The sequence below is a fragment of the Betta splendens genome, chromosome 3 (assembly GCF_900634795.4).
Source record: "Betta splendens chromosome 3, fBetSpl5.4, whole genome shotgun sequence".
NCBI classification, from domain to species: domain Eukaryota; kingdom Metazoa; phylum Chordata; class Actinopteri; order Anabantiformes; family Osphronemidae; genus Betta; species Betta splendens.
Window position 1 is genome coordinate 13900429 of NC_040883.2, and position 23386 is coordinate 13923814.

The window sequence follows — 23386 nt, forward strand, 5'->3', positions numbered from 1 at the left end:
CAGGACTTTTAATAAGACAGTGTGATTTCAAAATAAGTTTGTTTTTTTTTTTAACTAGGACGGAAATATGAACAACTGAACCCACAAGATCGTTTTTAACCTCACTTCACAGTATCAGAATGTGAAAGTAACTTCCTCAACCAAACAGGAGACAACTGATAGCAGACCTACCGATGCATATTTGTCTCAGGTCCAGGGTCTTACAGCTGATATTGGCGGGCTGAGGCTGGTCAGAGGAGCTGGAAGATGATGAACCAGTGCCATACAGCACCAGGATGAACTGGGTCAGGGTGCCTGAGTGGAGAAATGGAGATAAGAGCCCGAAATAGCCAAGGAAAAAGTAGGGCTGCCAAAAAAAGTCCAAGTCGGGCAGTCCCAGGAGTGGATTTTATAAATGTGTCCGGATTCACTGTAGATTTTTTACATAGTGACACAAAATGACTGGAATCTGCTATGAAACCAGTCTCAATTTCACTCAGTGCTTAATAGGGCTGCTACAAAGTGCACTTCTCCCAGGAATCATTCAAGTGTGAGGCCTTGTTCACAGCCTCCGCTTTGGTAAATCACTTCCTTACTGGGGAGGGAGCGAATTCTGTGTTCTGACCTTTTACTGCCGTCTGTGTTGTGTTGTACATGGCCTTGCTGTGTGTAGATGAAGACAGTTACTAGCGGATACAAACATCCATCCATTATCTACCACTTTTCCTGTTGCTGGTGCTGCGGTGAATCCCGCCGCTCTAGAAGGAGGGTACGCGGGCTGCCGTCCATCACGGGGCTGACACGTGGACACGGGGCAATTTAGGGGCCACAATTAACTGCATGTCTTTGCACCGTGGTGGAAGGAGTAGCTGCAGGACATCCACACAGGCCCAGACATAGAAACGCCACAAAGAAAGTTTATCTGGCCCAGGTGCTTTTAGCCACGAGGCCACTGCCGTGCTGCTCTCGAGGGCGGCATTAAAAGTGAAAAATCCCCCCTGCCTTTGTTTTGCACGCTGCTAAAGGAAGATGGCTTCACGGCACAGACACAGGGACGGAGCAGCTGCTTGATCTCTAATCTCCTGTCTCTGAACTCTGAACTGAACTTTAGACAGATTAATGACAGCAAGCGTTTAACAAAGGTCAGGTTGTTCCCACATTGTGACATGTGGCTGTAACTAACTAGATTATGCTGATGTAACTTTTGCATCTTTTATGGACATTTTGCTGTCCATATTTATAAATTATGCGCTTGCATATACATATATACAGATTTACATATTATAACAATTAGTAAAACAGGTTTTTTTACCTCTGCATCTTCATTACAAAAGTAATTAATCAGTTCTCTCAAGCCATTTATCAATAAACCTGCAGTTAATTCCTAGTTTGCACCAAAGTGTTAATATCTATAACCTTTTCACAAATGTTCACATCATTCTATAGATTTCTTACCATAGTCACTGGCTCCAGCCACGTTCTCAATCTCTAGAGTCCACTGCCCAGTGGGGTTCTCATCCCAGGAGTGGGTGGTCATGAAAGCCCAGTCATTGAAACCCTCTGACGAATAGTCATGAGGCCTGCAGGAGACACGACAGACAGGAGCGTAAAGGGTCAGCAGTTCCCGCCTCATACAATGCATCTGTGTCTGTGTAGTGCGTTCGCACCTGGGATGGAGCAATGTGGAGCGTGTGCCTGCAGGACTGATGAGGTTAATCTGGAGGTCTCCCCTCCGGTTGTAGGACAGGGTGAGTCTGGCCTGGACGTGCTCTAATGATGTCACATAGCGGTCTGTCCCCAGGCACGCGTCCACGCTCTTGTTGATCGATAAACGGCTGCCGATGTTCCTGTCAATACGTGGGAAACAGCATCTGAGAATGGCGGGCATTAGACATGGCTTACGTGTTGCTGAAACCATCGCTGGCTGCGTCTGAGCTCCGGCTAAGCTAGCGAACGCTCCAGATAAACCCTTCATGTGACACTTTGCTGCTGGACAGTGAGCAAGTCTGCAAAGGGGAACGAGATTGTGGCCTTGAACAGGATTAGAGTCTCAACCTGTGGCACCAGTGTCCTCTGTGCAAGTCGACCAACCTCCTTTTACTCGTCCCTAAATCCGCTTAGCAGATTACACGCATCTACAACAATTCTGAGGAAGAGGAAGGCGAGGTTTTAGCGGCATCACGGTGCATAAATTACAGGAATGTGGTTTACACTGTAATTGTTTTAAGACAGTCCCTGTAGGTCTAATTTTTTATGATGCCTAGTATGTAAACTTCACTCAGAAACCCTCTAAAAGATTCATTTTACAGAATTCTTCCAGACACCAACAGGCTTGACACGGACTACTCACATTATTATGATGCAAACTGACAGCAACACTTCTTGGCACGCTGAATCTTTAGTTGCATTAAGTAGCTTGTGGTATTTGGAGGTAGAGTCAGCACACGTAGGGGACGGAAGTGGAAACGCACACAAACCCCTTCGAAGCGTGATTAATCACATTTCCAGTTGAGAACTGCAGCACAAGAGTCTGTGATTTAGGATCTGGTAGAAATGCGTGGCGTCGTCGCAGCCATGGCATCTGTTTACACAGACTCAGACGCGGGGAGACGTTAAAAACCTATAACCAGAATGCTGCCTCTCAGACACTGGAAACAAGAGCCTCATCAAAGGCGTCCGTGGATGTGCAATCGCCTCCACGAGAGCTGAATATGAAAACAACAATATTTCTCGGCATCGCTTAAGAACAGCACCAGCCAACAGACCAACGCTGAACCAGCGGCATTATTTTATTTTTTACTTGCCTTTTGCTAGAATTTGTTTTTCCCTGGCATTTAGCAGCAGTCAACAGATTAGGCCCAATCAAATAGTCATTACACATTCATTATTTATTAAGCTATTTAAAAATAGAACCCGTTTACACCAGTCGCACTGGCAACGACGTGCTTCAGACGGGTTCTACTGCAGTGACCAGTCAAACCTCACAATCTCAATGGAATTTTGATCGTGAGTTTGACGATGTGATCCTTCATCTGCGCACAGTAGCAGTTCATGTAACGTCTAATTCCTATAAACACCTCCACTTTGAGAATGCCTTCACTGCTGTGCTGGAGGTAATAAGTCAGCATAATTGACAATAAGAAAGAAACTGAAGCTCTACCTGCTCACTTATTTCCAGTCACTCCAGATAAGTGCGTCAGCTAAACACCTAAAATGTAAATTGAATAACCTGCCATGACTGCTGCTCCCAGACGCTCGAACCATCTGCTCCGAGTAGCTCAGCGCCGCAGCGAAAGAGAGAGCAACCTCAAACCCTGTGAGGGAAGTGACAGGGAGCGCATAATGAAGAGGAGACGTCAGACTGTGTTTAGACGGCGACACGGGGAAAAGGAGGAATTAAACGGCCCGGGCGAAATATTGAGTCTTAACGCTGAGAGGAACACGCGCTGACAAATTATTATTTCTCTTTTAAATGCTCCCTCTTGAGCCGAGCGCCAGCGCCAACGTGCGTGCGCGCCCACGCACGGGACGAGACGGAGCATTTCAACAGGCGCCTGGAGCCACGATGAAGATGTAACGGAGTCACTGCAGCAAAGCATGACAGGTCAGTCACACAAGAGTCTCCTCCACCTGCTTCCTGTTTTGGACCAGACTAAATGTCAATGTCTCTCACCCCCTCTAGAGGAATGTCAACAACATGCAGCTTATCTCATAATGCTACTAAATCATCTCACTTCTTCTAATGATATATTTGACTGCTGTTATCATTTTCAATTTACAGGCGCCTCTCCTCCACATTTGCTCCGCTGATCCCTGTTTACTCTCTTCCCGTTTTCCTAGAGGTTGGTTTGTAACATCTTTCACTGTGAAGACATTTATTTTCTCACCAGTTAAAAGAGAATAAACTTTACCCAGTGCCACATGTCGTTAAACAGCTGTTTTATGTGCTGAATCACCCTCCACACGTTAAGTAAATCACCAGGTATCTGTTCAGAAGCATCAGTGCAGGAGGCTTTTATTCTAGCATGTAAAGTTGAATAAGGACTGAGTTTGGATGTGACACACGGGGCTGTGAGTGTTAGCTCATACCTGGAGGGATGTGAGATAAAGCCAGTGAGCTACACGTGTATGTGTGAACTAACCTTGGCTCGCTGACCATGGTGATCACACACTTCCGCTGTGGCTGCACACTGGTCCACGTCTTTGCCAGCTCCACAATCGCACTGGCATCGAGTAGGCCATAACCATATGAATGGCTAACTGCAGAGACCAAGACAGAGAAGAGGAAGCTCAAGCATAAACGCCTGCCTGCTGTGAGCAGCAGCCTCACTCTCACAGCCATTTACAGACAGGCTAAACAGAGCGGATCCCACTTTAACTCCTCACACAACCTCTGTGTTCGGTTCCACTGCCCTGAATGTGTAATCGGATGGTTTAATAGACGCATAACATATTAATGGGACTGCAGAGGGCAGAGCAGAGTGGGGAGGCAGTTTCTGTACCTTTGCGGCCAACACCGTTGGTCCTCCAGTCGTTGGTGAGCAGGTGGGCAGGGCGAGACGTTCGTACGACCAGATGCTGCATGTCCCTCCAGGTCAGGTTTTTACTGGAATGTGCACACACACACACACACACACACACACACACACGCACACACAGTAAGGCTGTGGCTTAAAAAATGCTGTTGAGGTGCAGATCAAAGAGCCACCTCTGACAATGCATCACAGCTGCAGGTTGGACAGCTGATTAAACAGAGAATGCAAAAAAGTACCAGTCACAGACTTTGTTGAATTACAGTTAATTTCTCTCTATTTGTTTGAACCCTGCTCCCTGGATGAATGCATGTTAAAAAGAACAAAGCATGTCACTAGCGAATGGGCCACGGACAAAAAACAAAAACAGGTCAGGATTTAATTTATTTCTCTCGCTGCAGACTTCAAGTGGATATTCATAAGTCTCAATGTGGAATTAATAAACTAAGGTATTTTATTGATTAACTTTGCAAAAGCACTTTCTTGTCAAATCAGTTCTTAATTACAATCAGTGCAGACTACACTAATTACTCATTTTCAGGGCTGCTGTGATGTTCTTGTTTGTCCCTCCATTAGTGCTGCATGACTGCGTAAGAATGATTAGTGCTTAAAGTATATCAAACTGTGCTGCCTGCAAATGCACAGTTGAAATCTGCTCAGCACGGGGGTTAAGCACGTTTTACTACAGGAACGGTAAAAGTATAATCTGGATATGCAAATAACGTGATAACGGTGAGGCAGTAATTCAGACGCTCAGGCAGTTTGAATAGTTTGAGATCCACCGGTTCATCTTTACGGTTTGATCAGGAGTTTGTTACTTTATTATCAACACTCTTCTCTTCCACAGGATTAACTGATTCTTAATGAATAGAAGGCAGGGAAACGTACAGATAGAAGGCAAGAACGAAGCCGTAGCGCCGAGCAGAACTGCAAGGCTTGATAAGCCCGACGGAAAAATGGTGATAAGCACTTACTTGGCCTCAAGAGCAAGAGCGATGATCCCAGCAGCCAGCGGTGCAGAGGCAGAGGTGCCCGTGTGGGAGTCTGTGCACTTGAATTTGAGGTCTGTAGTCACCTAAGGAAGACAAACACGGTGGGCTTTTAATAGGAAGGTCACACAGACTGAACTCAATACATTTACCTGGAGCTTGTTTCATTATTAAAGGCAAAAAAATATGTTTTAGGCACAGTTGCTCTAACAGAACTTTTTTTAATATAATAGCTCATAATTAAATAATAATTTAACTCCCCTAAGTGAGCATATGAAGCTCTCATTAACGCATACACATTTGCTGGAAGTTGAAATTGTCCAAAGGTTCAGGAAGAGGAAAATGAAAAGGAAACAGTCTTTAGCGTGACACCTTGAACCAGATGCTGCATTCATGTAATTTGCTCTCCTTCTCCCAACAACTACTGTATCAATGAGGTGTCTGAAGATTGAACTGCTCCGGCAGAGATTTCCTGTGACCCGCAGCGGAGGGCTGTGGTTTTACTGGCAGCTCCCAGGTGTGAAGTCCTACAGCTCCACGAATGCATAACAAGACAGTGCAGAAAATGTGATTGTAAGCAAAAAGCCTGAATAAAAGGTCACAAAGCACAGTGGTAGCAGTCTCCCATACAGTGACTCACTGTATAATCCTGAAGGGGATGTCGGCCATGTAACTGTGTAAGAACAATACGAAAGTAGGTGGGAATGAAACTCTGCTGAATGGGAGCAGAAACAGATCTTTTAAGAGACTAAACCAAATAATTAATACGTTGCCAAAGTAGGTTTTAATGATCTAATCATGCATTCAGGGGCTTCCCATATACTGAAATGAAAAGACACGGATAATGTAAGAAAAAGAAGATATTCACTCCTCCATAACCCTGGAGGTCCCAACGTAGCTCTTCAACTCCGTCTCGTGATTCTTGGGTTTCGAGAGTGACAGCACAATTAAATGAGTACAGCACCGGAGCATAAAGGGACCAGCCACATGTCATGGATGTGTCATGAGCTGTCCATCCAGTTGGTTCGACTGCCTGCCTGCGTGCTTGAGAAAGTGTGTGTACAAGCGTGTGACAGAGATTCTGTGTTTGTGGCAGGAATGTTAAGCAGCAACAGACGGCCAGATGGAGTTTCAGCCATTCACTATTCATAATCATTTTAATGGCCCAAGACTGAATGAGTGGAGACGGAGAAGAAAGACGAAGGCATGAAGTCACGCAAGAATGGAACAAACCTGCATATCGAAATAGTTCACGTGAGCCTTGTTCTGCATGTACAGAGCTAAAGGATCGCTCGGCAGCAAAGGAAGAATTCTGTTTTCCTCTGTCTTTTACTTGGGCCATCAGTGGAAAAATGATAAACTCATCATTAGTCTTCATACTGTAGTTTATTGCAGACCAGGAACTCTGCATGACAACAGGAAGCAAGGCAGAAATAGACAGAAAGCCATAACTCACTATCTGCTGCTCGTTGCTGCTTCCCGAGCTGTAGGTGGTGGCGAGGGTGGAGGAGCACGCCTCGCTGTACCAGGGAACGTTTCCGTTCTGGGTGGAGCTGCTGATGGACAGAGTATAGATGCTGTTGGTGTAGCCGTCGCAGTTGCAGCTGTCCTTATCCCTCCCGCCGTTGCCAGACGCCCACACAAAGATGGAGCCCAGACCCCGGCGACCCTGGAGAACGTACGGCGCATCCAGACAAACAGGAAAAGAAAAAACAAATCAACACCCTGAAGTTCATTCATGGCTCCAGACCAACCACCGCTATGGAGAGAATCCCATTCGTTGCTAATGTGAATCCCAATTATAGAAGGGCAAAGTCATTTCGGGGCTCATTTCAAAAAGCGCCCATTAAAACGCAGCATACATCACAGAGGCCAGGATGGTCACTCAGTAAATTAAAGAGAGCTAAATATCAAATGACAGCAATGCGATGCAAAAAATTTGCTATATGACAACAGCTTATTGTCATAAATCATCCAACCTCTCAGCCTCTGAAGTGCAATAATTTCCATCTAAGAGCGGCTTTATTGTATTGAGTGGCACCGTTTCGCTCCGCATTGATCACAGCAGCCATGCACCACCCACACCACCATCTGACAGCACTGTCACTGTGGCAATTATCTTAGTAGTCAGTGTCAGCAGTTCCAATCAGCTTTATGGTACATGCCTTGAATCCTTCCGCAACCATTAGCGGGATGGTTGCGCTCCTGCGTGTCCTGTAGGGTGCGGCGCGTGTGCCTATTAATCTGGTGACTGTTAATAAGTGCTGCCACAGCAGCACTGATTACATGACACCACTTCCTTTTCGCTTAATATGCAGATTGCCATGTTATTAGACGCCGATAGAGAGTTTTGAAAATTACCCCCCTGGAATATCTGGCGCAATTGTATGTGTGTGACGTGCGTTGAGAATCCTTTGATTGTGATCGTCCAAGATTTAAAGCTCCAGTAACTGATTGAATTTTTAAAAAAAACCTTGAGGTTTTTGTTTTTACTCTGATTTGAAGGGACCACACGCTGACAGAGACACAGAGATAAGAGATGAGCTGACAGTAAAACAACAAAAACAACAATGTTGTTTTCTCATGCTTAAAATTCTCATGCTTAATTTCTGTCACTGGTGCTTTTATTCATTTTCCCAGCTTTTCCTCCTAAGCGGCTTCTAGAGGACATTCCTTTCCATTTATAATTGTCAGGGTCAAAAGCTGCTTGCATCCTCTCACGCTTGAACAGTTCAGTTACTGGCTGCAGAGAGGAAGCCCCGCACAGGCAGTAAATAACGTCTGGGGGGTTAGAAACGCACGCACGCACACACACACCTCTGTGACTCCACGCATAAAAGCCTCTCTGGCCAGTTTGGCAGGTCCGTCCACGGTCTTGCCGTCGTCCTCCGGGCCCCAGCTGGCGCTGTAGATGTCGATGTGCTGGGGATTCAGGCTGAGAGACTGGGCCTCCACCATGTCGGTCACCTCCCCGTCCAGCATTCGCACACCTGCAGCCAAGTTTGACAGTCAGTAAAGTGAATCTGAACGCCGTTTTTACAACTAGCATCGCAGCGTCGGTGACACAGAGCCAATTTCTTTGTCCGTTGGGAGCAGCACCTCCCAGATCTCAGGTCAGGGGGGCGAACCTTTCACCGCCATGCTGATACGTGTAAAACATGCTGCAGTTTATGACAATCCAGCACGATCTTGTGTTTCCACAGAAGCACTGAATTTGATCTGACTGCATGCTCGAGTTCAGCAGGACCTGACATGTGGAGACGAGGCGCTGCTGTTGATGTTGCTTAGTTTGCATATTTACAACTTAATCTGCAGCGCTATGGAATGTGAATTTATACGGCTCATGCAGCGGTGCAGCGCACGCTGCCGGGGTTCATTACTCCTGCCTCTGTCGCGACGTTATGAACCCCTCCATGTAAATCAAACGCCATCTCTATTGATTTGTTTTGGCACTTGAGCGGCTTTGGAAAAAAACAAAACTGGAACAAGATCAATTGCATTGTGGGTGAACTGCCTCCTCGAGTGTGAAGCAGACTTCTGAGAGTAAAACTTCAGATTAAAAGATGAAAGAAAGCATTAACCGTCCTCCACGGCGTGCGTCTGGATGACATAGGTGCACCTGCCCGAGTGTAAATGCAATCCGCCGACTTATTTTAAAAGAAGCAAAGCAGTCAGCTAATGTTTAATTGCAGGCTTTAACTCCGGCAACGTGATTTATTGGCGATTCTTTCAAATGCATCTCATAAAACGAGCCTGAGATACAACAAACACAGGACACAACCGTGCAGGATGCAACTCGCTACTGTATTTCTACCACAAGCTTCCGGTTGGAGAACTCCATCTCGGCCACGCGCCGCTACAGAGAGACGGGTGAGAAATCAAAGTCACCTTAAAAACAAACCAATTCCCCTCTTTGATGCATTGCCGATCAGGTTACTCCACGCTGCTCTACATGGGTTACAACAACCAAGCACTCATTCTTTGAAGTTCTCCAAAAGCTTCACACCAACACTGCTGGTGTTTCCATGGCAGCCCACACAGAGGGCCGAGCTATCTGCTGAGGGCACCGGAGTATCTCCAGTCTCTGGCCAAAATATCCTCTATGGCAGAAATGCTCCAGTACTGTGCGTATGTGTATATTAGCGTATTATCATATATGAGCTCTTCATTGAAAACGTGGTGGCAGAGCTGTCACAACTTGGTGTTAGTGTTTTGCCCAAGGACATGCCAGCATTTGACAGGAGGAGCGGGGCGTTGAACCACCGACCCGAGTATCACAAATGTAGCGTATGAATATTTAAGACGTGAAACGAGCCCAGATCGGTGGCGTTCAGTCCCCTGGCTAAATAATGAGCTACAGTTCTGCGAGTGGCACCGGGGCAGGTGATCCTGTGCAGAGAGGAGTCACAGACGCTTTTTCACTACTCCCTCTGCTCTCTGCTGTTCCAAAATACACTCGCTGGGCACCACAACGAGTAAACTCGCCCGGCTGATTCGGATTTGAAATGCCTATTTGGGTTTTTGCCTGTTGGGCTTCCAGCTATTGGACACTCTGGCGGTTCTGTGCTGTGTGCCCGCGTCGGTTTAATGTTCGCTGAATGTTTGTAATTTTGCTGCATCTTGAGGAGAGAACTGGAAACCACACTCTCACACCTGGCTACACTTTGGACACTGGAAGCTCTTCTCCCATCTGACTTACATGACCTTCACGGTCCTTGAGGTGTAATAGCAGGGCAAACAAAATATACAAAGCATGTTTTGTATTTCCTTAACCTTGTTTTAAATTCTAGTCTCATTATATTTTTTGCAAGAGTTGTTAAAAGCATGTGTAGTTTTGTTTCCACAAGCCTTTTTCGCCGCCTCCTGTACCTCCACCTACGTGACCACACAGTGCTCGTTATGTTGAAGAATCTGAATGCCATGTGGGATATTCTCACTTGCCATCTGGAATTATAATAAAGACTACAGTTATGGGAAAGGTTCTGACGGGGTTCAAACTTTATGACAGCTGCGAGTGCACAGGAGACTGTTGGGATAAGCAGGGAGTTGAGCATGCACCAGGATGAAGGAGCCGCCGCAGTTAAAAGGACGACACATCATTATGCTACAACCCAGAGTCTCCAGAACGCACCTCGGGCTGGAGGAACAGCGCACGAGAAATAAACACCAGCGCAGAACACATGCTCACATGTCGCAGCAATGTGACCGCAACCAGTGTACTCGTAAAGCCTCATTTAATGTGGCTTTGATTTTAGCGTCACACTGGGAGTAAAACCTAAAACAAAACATCATAAAATAATAAAAGGAGCTGTTTACAATAAAAAATTTATTCAAATCAACAAGAATGGAAGCAGAGACTACAAACGCGTTTCTCCCTGCGGACAGCCGAGCTCCTCATCAGGATACAAATACTATTTAGAACAAACAAATTAATATTTCACAATATTTTCCCATTCTAACATTGTTTGTGTCTAATAAATGACAAAATTCTATTGTGCAACTGAGAGTTTGTGTCTGACACACAACCAGCCCTAAAATGCAGCTACTAATTGCATCATTAAATGATTGTGTCATTTCAGGACTCGCTGTAAGTGGTCAGTTAAGAATGTATAACGTGGACAGACAACAGTTTACATGCTCATTACAAAAACAGCCAATTGCTCTGCTTTGATATTCACCTATTCAAATACAACAATGCTGAATAATGCTCATGAGAATTTCCCCATTTTCCCAGGTAATGACATCAAAGTGTTGTTTTTAATTCAGAAGTCTACATGTCAACATAATCTAATTTCCAATTATTTAATTTAGGGCGAAGCAGTGAATCCTCACAAGCTGCAGCGAGATAATGCTATAATTTGCCTCAAAATGACAATAATTAATCCACTATGAAAACAGCAGACGGCTAATTTTCTGTCAACTGACTAATTATATCGTCTTGACTCTCCATTATCAATTAAAAAAGTGGTCAATTGGTTTTTAAATGAAAATAAGGATAAAACATCCGCTTAAAAACGAGCAGAGAATCACAGCAAATCGGGAACTGGACCAAGAATTTGCTGGAGTCAATTTCTTCCCTGAAAACAGAGGGATATGAAAGTCGAAACCCGTGGATGAGCACAATGGCGGTGACACACACTGGGTGATGAAATTTCATTGGGCTGAGTGACACAATCAAGCCTGCATCGCTTGAGAGCAGCGGGGGCCGACATCACAGCAGGGAGGCAACACACTCTACCAAATGTGCGTTCTGACGATGTGACTTCAACCTCTATAGCATGACTTCCCAAAAAAAAAAAAGAAAAAAAAAAGAAAAGAAACTGCCGTAGACAACTACAACACTGCTTCCACCCCCCGAGTTCGCAGCAGTGCAGGTAAACTCCTCTACCTCGTTCTCTCACTCAACCACATCCAGATGTGTCTAAAAGCACTGAGTTAGCAGTTTATTGGCTGCGTCTGGACTCTAATGCAATCCAGCACAATAGCTGTGCAAGAGAAACGCTTCCTGTGAGACTCGTAGCGTTGACTTTTTGTTGACAGAGCGTCAAGTGAGGTGTTAATTTTTCTCTAATGCGTTTCGTGGATGTTGTTCGCAGCGTTTTCCTTCCTTCCTGTGTTTTAAATTTACAGTACACATGCGAGGGGGCAGAACATTAGACGTGAATTATTGCAGGCATTTGTTCAATTTACAGCATGTGAACAAATGCAGGACGAAAAGGGTTCCAATAGATTCCACACAATCTAAAGGCATTTGTGAAACAGCAGATCACTTTGCCTTTACAAGACGCTTACGTCATGCAAAACCAATGGAATTACAGTATAATAGCAGCCCGCTGCTCAACTGAGGTGATGCTCAGAAAGATTCAGGGTCACACTGTGCCTGGGAAATGGACTGAAAATCCCACTGGTGCTGTGGAAAAGGTATTTCAGCTACTCTGACAACCAACCAAAACGAGATAGCTCCGCTGAGATTAAATCAATCATCCATTTATTTATTTTTTTGACTGTACCTCCAATCCTGGCGTCGTAGGCCACGCCAACTCCACAGATCCCATTGTTGGCAGCCGCGGCCACTTCTCCTGCACATCGCGTTCCATGCCTGGAGAGAAGGCAGAATGAGAAAGTGAGAAACGGGTTTTAATGAAGCATCCGTGCAAATGCCATTCTGTGTATATACGCCCACAGGTAGCGTGCCTGTCCAACAATGGTTTCTTGTAGAAGAATGTGCTCCCGTAGACTGTGACAAAACAAACTAGTGGAGACAGGCTGTTTGGCTTTGATTCGTTTAAACAAATCTGATTTCCTGTTTGGGTGAAAGAATATCTTCATTTAATGAGCACAGACCACCATCCATCACCTATGGCCTTCTGTCATTAGTAACCTTGGGATGCCTGCAGGGCCTGAATCGAGTTGAAAAGGAAAAAAAAAAGAAACTAAGATGACATGCTACCATTACACACGGGAGGAAATTGTGAATTAGATTTGCTGTTTTCACAATGGGTCTTCCATTAAACTGGAGCCTCTGTAGTAATCTCTAGCTCCAGGCGGTACTGTGTAGAGATCCGAGAAGACGCTACAGAGGGGCTGATCATCGCATTCCAGTCAGGTGTCTTCCCCTGCACTGCCAGATGGATACGCACATCTAATGCCCTTCAAAGCTTGGTGCAATCCCCACTGGACTGCAGCCATTCCAGAGCAGGAATGCTGGAGTCTGGAGCACTGGGCCACATTAGGAAATAACATGCTTTCAATAAGGCATTATGGATAACCAGCCAATGCAAACGCAGCACAGCAGCCACAGTAACAGCCTCCTCAATGCATTATGTATATGACTGCTTTCACCACTATCATGGTATTAATGAGCATTAAAGAAGGTTCTAATCCGACCATTATGTTACCTTAAGTGTATTTAAAACCCTTCACAATAGAGTGAACAGAGATCACAGAAGCAATGACCCATTTCTATTGTACTAATTCTAATCCCAAAGACGTCTGCTTTCATTAAAGACACACATAGAAGGGACACTAGGTCAGAGTATTATAATTCACCTGATGATCCCCAGAGATCTCTTTCAACATAGTGATGAGCTGAGAGGGTGGAGGTTAACAATGACTCAATGTCTCTAGAGTCGCAGTACGTCAGTTAGATAGAGTCAGAGAGCCAGCGTTAGCACGGCTCTTACACAAGCCTCAGAACGAAAGTAAGAGAACAGACGCACATGAAAATCATCTGGTCAATTTTCCACTGAAGCCGTGTCCTGCATTCCTGGAAGTGTTGAGCTGTTGACGTTGAGGTCGAATGTCCTGCAGCATCGGTGTTTGTGATGCAGCTGATAAGAAGCGGTTCAGGTGTCTGCAGTGGAATTCCAGCCATGCACAGTGCTACACCCCCGGTGCTCAGCTGAGCCGTTTCCCAATCTTCCTTTGACAGATTAATTACAGTCACTTATGTGTTGGGCTGATTCATGGCTTACAAATGCTTTTACAGAGGTGAGGGCTTTGGTTTGTGAACTTGATTATGCAAAAACTACTCGCATAATCAGGGTGTGGAGAGTGATACAATTGATTTTGCCGTTCCTCTCCTGCCATTCGGGTCAATAGGTATGTGAAGAAGAGTGCAAATGCGGGTCAATCACTTTCATGAATTCTGCTGGTGAAAGCTACTTGCTCCTTGCCATTTATTCAAAATGACTCAGACGTCTCTCATATAAAGAGGCATTTTAACTCCGGTATCAGTTTGCTGCTTGTGGGCCCAACAAACAATATAAAGTCCAGAAAACACCGGTGGTTGGTCAGTGGTTCACATCAGAAGCCTACTTTATGTAAAAAGGTAACTCTTTTCGGCTTTTCCCCGTCAGCGAATGATTCACATGGTTGTGATTGGCACATTTTTATGCCGGATGCCCTTCCTGATGCAACCCCTCCATTTATCTGAGCTCAGGACCGGCACAGAATTCACTGATCGTTTTTACCTTATGCAAGACAGAAGACAGATTTTTAATACATAACATATCTTACATATGCGAAACCTGCACAGACCTTTTAAAAGACATTAGTCCCATCCCAGTGCCATACTAGATCTTCATTACACTGATTACTGTTCATTTATAATTGGCATAGTTTATAACATGCAAAACTATTCCAGTCTAATTAGAAACCTTGCCCCTATGAGTTCTTCTGTCAACAAGATGATCAGTCATGATGAGACGCCCGAGGGAGCTACTGTACCACTCATCTGACAGTAAAAGCCACGTGCGACTAAACGTCCTTATTTTGTCTGCAGACATTTCTGCGGAGCTGATCAGCAGCTGATTGAGGCCGACATCAAATGAGACGGGTTCCAGGCCCCGGGTTTGCAGATCATCACATGAACCGCTCCAAGCGAAACCTCTCCCAGACGCCATCAAAGCGTTACTGTACAGTATCTGTCACTACAAGACAGGCATTGTTCAATCAGTTGTTAACAAGTCGCACAGATTAATTATCAGTGCGTAGTGTGTGCCTGACACGTTCCCTACTAACACTCACATCACTTACTAGATAACAGACAAGTCGGCACTCAGTGTTCCACACTCCCTCACGCTACCAATCGAAAGAATGCAAAGGTACAGAGCCATTCAGACGCCGTAACATGCAGTACGGACTTAGGCTCCAGTCAGACCTAAGAGCAGCTTCCTCAGAAACTTAAACCAAGGTCGGTGAGGCAGCACTCCTCCTTCCACATCTGTCCATGTAAACGACTGCAGCGATTGGTCCAAGTTGCTTACAGCATCTCAACACATGACAGGCTACACACATGCTTTGATTTTGAACCTGATCTTCCTTATTGGATACTCAGTATCCCTGGAAACTAAACGAAAGAGCATTTCAAAAGGACACGCGGACATTGTGCAATGTCTCTAGATGCAACGTTTATAACAGGAAGGTCTGGTGAACAAAAAGCAATTCCTGCTAAGTCCTGCTCCGATTACAGCGAGAACAAGCCACATAGCAAAGTGTAGGCATGGAAACTAACTCCGGTTACAGCAACTACACTTGGCTGCAGGCCTGAGGCCGACAACATGATCAGTGTTCATTCCCACAGCTGGCAGAAGCCCTGTGTAAACCACTGTTATCACTGTGTAAAACCTAAACGGCCTCTCTCTCAGGACCTGCTAAAAGGAACATGTAATTGTTTATATCAACGTTAATATCAACACATAGAAGGTTTTTATGATCCCCAATCTTTCTATTTTAACATTGTGGATGGTTTGCCATTGAAATGAGACACCGTGAAACACTGTATGAACCAAGTCTGGCTCACAACATCTTTCATTCACTTGGTTTTCTATCTTGCATTAGCTTAATTACTTTCCAAAAAAACATTTTGGCTCTTGGGGTTGTGGGTAGAGGAGTTTGCCATTCATTAGTCTCTGGGCTGCACTGAACCTCAAAGGTAAATCTGAACAACTGTGTTGCTCCGCTCGCTCTTAAGTCTGCTAATGGTTCTGCCAGTTTACTAATGAGCTGGCCTGTAGGACAAAAGGTCTGGTGATGTTTATGGAGCGGGGTAAAGGGAGGAATATGAAGTAAAGGTCTCGAGAGAGATTAATGTGTGGCATGTTAGAAAAAAAAATTAATCAGCCTACTGTTTGCAGTCCTGTTAAATAGCTCCATTCATTCATCACTATGCATTTATTATTTGGAAGCTGGTTCCTGCTTTGTCCTTTTTATCGCTATTAGGTTTTTTATTGTTTTTTTAATGTGTGTTATTGTTTTAAATAAGAAGAATTATAGCAGTCCTGGTTGAGCAATGGCTCATATAATTTATGATAACGCCTGTACTAAATCAAAGGTCAGTGACAGAAGTATTCCTGCAAGAGTTTGGCCAACATTAATCCAAAAGTGCACATTTGGAAACCCACCTGATACGAGTCTGGAAAGGGAAACATGTTCAAATCACATGCTGCCCTACATAAACATGAGGGTGAATGGTGATATTGCTACTCAGCCATCCTCACTGCTGCCCGTATGCTGCTGCTCCATAAAGACAGCTTTATGGAGGTGAACTGCAAGGAACAGGCTCTTACAGTCTTTCAGAGGCCTTCATGAACCCCCCCAACACACACACACACACACACACACACACACACACACACACACACACACACACACACACACACACACACACACACACACACACACACACACACACACACACACACACACACACACACACACACACACACACACACACACGAAGACAACTGCACTACTGTAAAGTCGGGAAAGACAGCCCCCCACACACACACACACACACTCTCCCTCAACTGGTCCTGCCATTGGGAAAACACAGAACTGGGTGGCAAAAGATAAAACTTAAGGTGACTGAGGGTTGAAAAGTGCTGAAGCCAAAATGAAGGAAACATCAATAGTACGTGTCTTAGCTGGGCACTGGGCCACCGTAAGAGCTTAAACGTGTCTTGGCATAGATTGCGTATCCGTGGAGTTGCACCGGGGGGATGTTCTCCCACATTCTTCCACAAAAAATTCCATCATTTAGGGGTTTGTTGATGGTGGTGGTGAAAACAGTTTCAGGCACTGGCACAGATTCAAAAAAACATTCAACTGGGCCGAATGAAAGCGCAGCGAGACGCTATTTACACAGCTTCCATATTGATGAAAACATGTTATATTTAACTCATGTTACCGCCTCTGGTTTAAGTACCAACACAATGGGACTCAGTCTACAGTCAAACGCAGCCTTCTAGATGTTTGACAAATTGTTTATGATGTTACTGCGTATTGAAATGTTAGAGTATGTTTGGGCAGTTTAGCAGCTCTGCCTTTATCCCTCTGGCCTCGTACTCATGGTGCTCGCTCACGTCTCGGTTATGGCTGACTGTTGATTTCCATCCGTGCCTTAGTGTAATCTTCTCTGCCCATCACCAGTAATCACGATGAGCCCGAGATAAAAAAAAAAGCCGGGCCAGTGGCCCACAAACGGAAGATTAAAGCAAATCAAACATTAAAGTCGGACGAGAGGGAGGCACTAGGAACGAAAGGAGATGAGCAGGGACCCTCTGGAGCCAAAAGATTTTCTCAGTGTCATTAATGCTGATGAACGTAATACAATCGAATTCTGCAAGGCATCGCTGGTGGTAAGCAACTTCTAATGTCATCACTGAGAAGGAAGCACCTGCACTAATACTCTGCTATACGTGGTGACATCTGCCTGATAAGGGCCCAACACAAACCCTCAAACTGACCTGGCAGGATTTACATCAGAAGGTAAGTCATTCGGTCATTTGATGGCAGAAAATTAAAATCCCCTGGGTAAAATAAATCCCATGGGCTCTAGGCTGTAATTGGATTTGTTAGCGTAACAAAAACCCTTGGAGTCAACAGTACATGAGAAACTGCCACCAGTCTATCAACATGTCAGCTGCCAGCCAGCAGACTGTGGGGGGAGGAGCACGTTAATGACCGAGTGCAATTTCATCCTGAAGCTGGCATTCAGAGAAACAAGTGGGAGTTTCTAGGACGGGTCAGAAGATGAGCACAAATTAAATTAGTGGAGGTTTTACCTGTTGTCATTAACCTGCGTGTATCGGGGCTGGGGATCTGGGTCGCCATCGTTCACGTCGTAGCTGGCGTCTGGGTCCTTTAAACACAGACACTAGAGTTAGAAGAAGAAGCAGGAACCGCCTTTCCGTCGAGGGAGCTTTTAAACCGCATAACTTGAAAATCTTCAAGTCTGTACACAAAGAAATAAATCTGAAACTCCAACAGGTGTTATGGTCCAGCAGAGAGAAGGCACTATCTTTAATTCAAAATCATCCATTTTCATTCACTTGGCAGCTGCAGAAACTGCATAGAAAATAATGTTTTAAGTATTTTAGGAGATTTACTCACGTAATTTTTTACCAGGTCAGGATGGTTCTTCTCTATTCCATCATCCAGGATGGACACCACCACCCCTTTACCTGTGTAGCCCATCTGCCAGGCAGCTTTGGCATTCAGGTCACGGTGGTTGCTGTTGTACTGAGGATGGAGAAAGCAAATAACTTGGAATGGAATCTAATTATCTGAGAGACACCTGAGTCCAGCCAAGAATGTGCCTTTAACTAAATCTGAAAGGGCTCATGATATGAAAAAAACCCCTCTCATTGGAGACATTTAGATGAGGACTGAGGATCTGACTGGAAGAAAGGAGACATTTATGTCCGTTTCTTTGGCCGTGTTTGTACAGCGCTAACTGCATTTACTACTAACAGGTAAAGCACAGATGACCTGCATGACGGCTAACAGACACCATCCTGTATGCATGGCAATATGCGTTTGACATTCAACTCGACCTTTGGTCAAAAGCCACGTCAAAGCTCTTCTATTAAAAGGAGGACCATCAGTTAAGCGTAATGTGTCTGATCAAGCCACTTCTGCTTCCTCTCAGATTTCAGGCCTTTATCAACGTGCATCAGTGTAGTCTATCAAACAAAATGAGGTTGGCTCCTCAACCTTGTACCGTCATTGGCATTTAAGCCTAAAAGAAGAAAATCAATTAAAGCTGAACATTGTGATCTGCAGCTGTGATTTGAATTGAAAAAGAGCTTTTGTGGCTGACATGCGGAGTGAATAATAAATCTGAGGATTTGCAGCTTTTATTCTGAATATTGCTCATCAAGTTTCTCTTTAATGTCGGCATTTCCCTGGCAGACTAAAATCTTGAACATGTGACGATACATGCAGCTTGATCTCCACTTTGAGGATTCATCAGAGGAAAAATAGTTCTTAAAATTTAAACAAATGTGTGAAAAATATTAAACATTCATTGCATCATCTGATGCTGACCATTAGCAGTCAGTCAGCCCATCAAAGACACTCTGCCAAGTGACCCCTCCACACTCTGGACAGCGAGGGTCAGTTTTAATGGGGCTCAGGGTTATTTACCGCCAGAAGACACAATCATCACATTTCAAACCTAAGCTTTGTTTTTACACTTTCAAACCTAATTTGACCAACACGCAAAACCTATTTCAATAATGACAGTAAATGGTGTTTTGTTATGCAACTCAGCAGAATGAGGGAAATTAGTGGCTAGTAAAAGTACAAAAAAACACCACCGTGCAGGAGGTTCTGGGTAAAATAGGCAGCATTTTTTTTTTATTAGTGAGGTGTGTTTGTTTAATTTTATTCCAACAGTTTGAGAAAACTGTTACCACAACTCAAACTATATATAGTAGTTGATAGCCACCAGAATCTTGTTTCAGCATTTCACCAGCCAATTCATGTTAATCAGCCATACTACAAAAAAACCTTGACACACTACGTCAAGATAAGGATTTAGCATTCCCACAGGATGGATGCAGATGACTTTTCTTCCAGCACCACTAGCCACTAATATCTCTCAATTAATCCCCAGCATGTGAAAAAGCTAAAACGTTGGTAGGGTTGTTTGTTAAAAATGTACACATTTGTCATCCACGTTGACATTTATGCTCTGTCCCAGACTCAGTTGATCCCATTAGTGAGAAGAAGCTGAGAATTTGCAAAGGTGTTGCTCCACTTTTCATGTCTTGTGCAGTTTAATGAGCTTTTACAACCTCATGGGGCGCCTACAGAGCTATAAATAGAAATCAATCTTTATTTTATATTTTCTACTTATACAGGTTCAGCACCTCTTTATAAGTCCACAACATCAATCATACTCATTAATAGTACAGCAGCTTTAGTAATGACTTGTACATGTTTAATTCATAATTGAAACTAATGCAGCATCGTACAACATCCTGTAATAAATGAAGGCTGAGAGCACGGCTGGGTCTTACAGGTTTCTTCAGCCTGTATCTTGTATTGTGGGCTGCGAGGCGCTGTTAGCGGTCCAGACTATGGCCTCCTGGCCTGTCCGTGTGTCTCCCTGATGTTCTCCCTGTGCCTGCATGAGTTGCCTCTGGGAACTCGGGATTACTCCCTAAATCCCAAAACATAGCACAGCAACTCTAAATTGGCTGCAGGTGTGAATGGGAAAGTTGTCTACACCTGATGTCCACTGAGGGCAAGAAACAGATCCCATAAAACCTATCTTTGCCAAATAAACATCCATTGAAAACACTTTCAGAAAAAAATGAAAATAATCTTTACGAGTAAGGATTTACTCCACGAAGGTTGTCATGAATAAAGCCGAGATGTTTTTGCTTTGCGTATCTGAGTTACCTAATAAGATTTGCTGACATCTGGCAGGATCCATTTTGCCTCCTAACATGGATACACCCAGGCCGTAAGCTTTTATCTACTGTCACGGTGCCACCAACTACTCCGATACACCAGGGAACCCAGACTGTTAGAGTACAGACGTTTTGAACAACTGGTGATGCAAGTCTTTCGCATCACTATGAATCTCTTCCTGCCTGGAGCATCCTCACAGTAATTGAAGGAAGAGTGGAGCTGTACAGAAAATCTCAGGGGTTGTTACTGCTGCTTTTAACAGGCCAATGTATCAGTGACATTCTTCAAGTCAAATGTGAAAATCAATCAAGTGAAAACTAGAGCGCTTTGAGATGAATCACCACTATCTTTCTCTCGCGTGCTCTTACGGCTCTCTCCCTTTGTTTCAGTGCTGTCTAAATAAAGTAAACCGTCTCATTCTTAAAAACACACAACCCAGAATGTAAAGGTGTATTGTGTGTGTACATGTGCTGTTGAAGTGAAATCCTTCACTCAAGCCTCAGACGCGTGGTTTTCTTCTGCAAACAAGACACCCAATAGCATTTCTCACAAAGTCAGTATATTGGATTCATACAGGCTTGTCTTTTGCCTTAGGGGAAACATCACAGCTTCAAATTTAATTACCTGTATTGACTTAGGGTAAGTAAAAAGCTCAAGCACTGCGCTGCAGTGCCGACTTCCACCCCACAGACAAACACAAATCGCTCTCAAAACACCCCAAACTCTTTTGTTCATGGAGGTTTCCCCTCTTACTCACCAGGTACCACTGATCTTTGAACTTGGGATCTAGAGGGTCATCGTTGGAATCCCTCTTTTTTCGCCGCTTGGACACCTGTTGCTCTGCCCAAGACACCTGCAATAAAAGGGCAAAAACACACAAAGACATCAGAAAAACAAAAAAGAGTTGACACTCCTACAGAAAATACCTTCAGCCACAAAGGCAACAACTAAGAGTCCAAAAAGGCAGTACAAGAAACAATTATGTGGTGACCACACGGGTCAGCATGTCAAATTAATTAATAGAGATCTGGATTCTCGGCGGGATGACAGCCGACACAGTGAGATTAGAGCCACAGAAGCGCCGTGGACGCCTCGCTAATGAGACTTGCTGATGAATTCTAGATCAGCCAGAGGCTAATTAAAAAAATTTGGACTGGCGTAAAATGGGATTTGCATCAGGATTTGATTACACTCATGGGTACACCTACAGTACATGTATATGTATACAAAGAACACACACAAAAATTCAGTAACAGCATAGCACTGAGCCAGTCTGCAGTCACCATTTGCAAGCTAATGCAGAAAAAATTACAGGAGCAAAATGCATACAGCGGAAATAAGTCTGCAACTGACTCCCTCTGCAGAAGTGTGCTTGCTGCAAAGCAAACGGCTGGGGAGACAAAAAATAAAAAAGGGGACGTCAGAAGGAAGACAGAAGCGCCTGCCGCAAGGACGGAGCACCTGATGTGAAGGACAACCGAATCACAGCGCACCTCTCGCTTTGCCTCTCTCTCCACCTCTGCAGATCAGTAGAGACAAAGAGTAGAAGCGGCGAAGTAATGAATGTCGCATTAGCTGCTACGCCGAAGCTTTGCCAGTTCGACACTGTATAACGATATAATGGAATAACTTCACCTGAACAAGCAGAGGTTCGCACGTGTTAAGTGATGAACCTAACCAGCCTGAGTGGAGGAGGCAGCTCCACCAGGGCTCGTCTCAGCAGATCAGCCCTGTGAGGTGCAGCGGTGGCAGTTTACAGCACACAACGCCGGGGCGGTCGCATTCACTCGCTGACCTTGAAGCATTCGAGTCAAAAACTTACTGCAAATAGGCGTGCCACAAAAACTTCTCAGCGTCAAAGCAAAAAATACCACAATAAACCTTCGACTGTCTGCCAAAGAGCATGTGTGCTCTGGGCTTCGGTGAGAGGAAGTCATTCTAAAGCCATTGCTAAAAATCCATCAGGTGAACAAAAGATTGCAAATCACTTTCAACCCACAGCAAATCTGACGGTTTCCTTACTGTATATGACCAGAATATAAATTAAGAGTACATCTAAAACTGTGCTAAGCAAATAACCTTTACTTTGTGCTGGTGTTGTCAGCGTGTGTATATCAGAATTTGAAAAGGGGTTCGAGTTAGAAAAGAACACGTCTCATTTTACACACTGTGTCTGTGTACTCTTGTCTTTGCATGTTACTCTGCTACACTGCTTTGCAGACAATGAGAGGACTAATTTCAGTGGTGCATCATCTTGTTGTCAAATGTGGTCAAAAAAAGTCCGGGTTTGCCATTTCCATATTCAGAAAATCTACCATCATAAGTAAAAAGTCATAAGCTGGATTTTGATATCAGATCTAATATCTGCTGCTCCGATTTATCTCCACTGAATAAATGGATATTTATTTTGATCCACGTCTAAATTTTAGATTTGCATCAGTAAAGAGGCACAAACCTAGCAGTGTAATTAGTTTGAAACAGGGAGGGGAAATGACAGGAAAGCTCAGACTGAAACAACTGCTCTCATGGATTTATTACTAGCTTTTTGCTGTAAATGAAGCCTTATAAGGACTCAGTTACTTGTCCATGTGATTTTGCGTTACAAAGAAATTAGCTGCTTTCTCTTGCGTCAAATTGTGGAGTATGTGATTTCCCCGCTTCCTTTCCCCGGTGTGATTTTCA

General features: G+C 44.4%; 1 protein-coding gene across 6 annotated transcripts in view; it reads right to left on the reverse strand.

The window, feature by feature from the left end:
* The window catches only part of furina (furin (paired basic amino acid cleaving enzyme) a), a 63567-nt gene that overhangs the window by 5300 nt on the left and 34881 nt on the right, over positions 1–23386 (reverse strand). For all 6 annotated transcript variants that reach the window (XM_029145370.3, XM_029145366.3, XM_029145365.3 and 3 more), the window contains 12 exons: positions 21462–21557; positions 18395–18523; positions 18067–18143; positions 12511–12599; positions 8318–8490; positions 6957–7169; positions 5486–5586; positions 4482–4585; positions 4122–4239; positions 1647–1826; positions 1435–1559; positions 172–294 (listed from right to left, as the gene is read on the reverse strand). In XM_029145370.3, the coding sequence (XP_029001203.1) occupies positions 172–294; positions 1435–1559; positions 1647–1826; positions 4122–4239; positions 4482–4585; positions 5486–5586; positions 6957–7169; positions 8318–8490; positions 12511–12599; positions 18067–18143; positions 18395–18523; positions 21462–21557 (1528 nt within the window). The remainder of the gene's footprint in view (positions 1–171; positions 295–1434; positions 1560–1646; positions 1827–4121; positions 4240–4481; positions 4586–5485; positions 5587–6956; positions 7170–8317; positions 8491–12510; positions 12600–18066; positions 18144–18394; positions 18524–21461; positions 21558–23386) is intronic.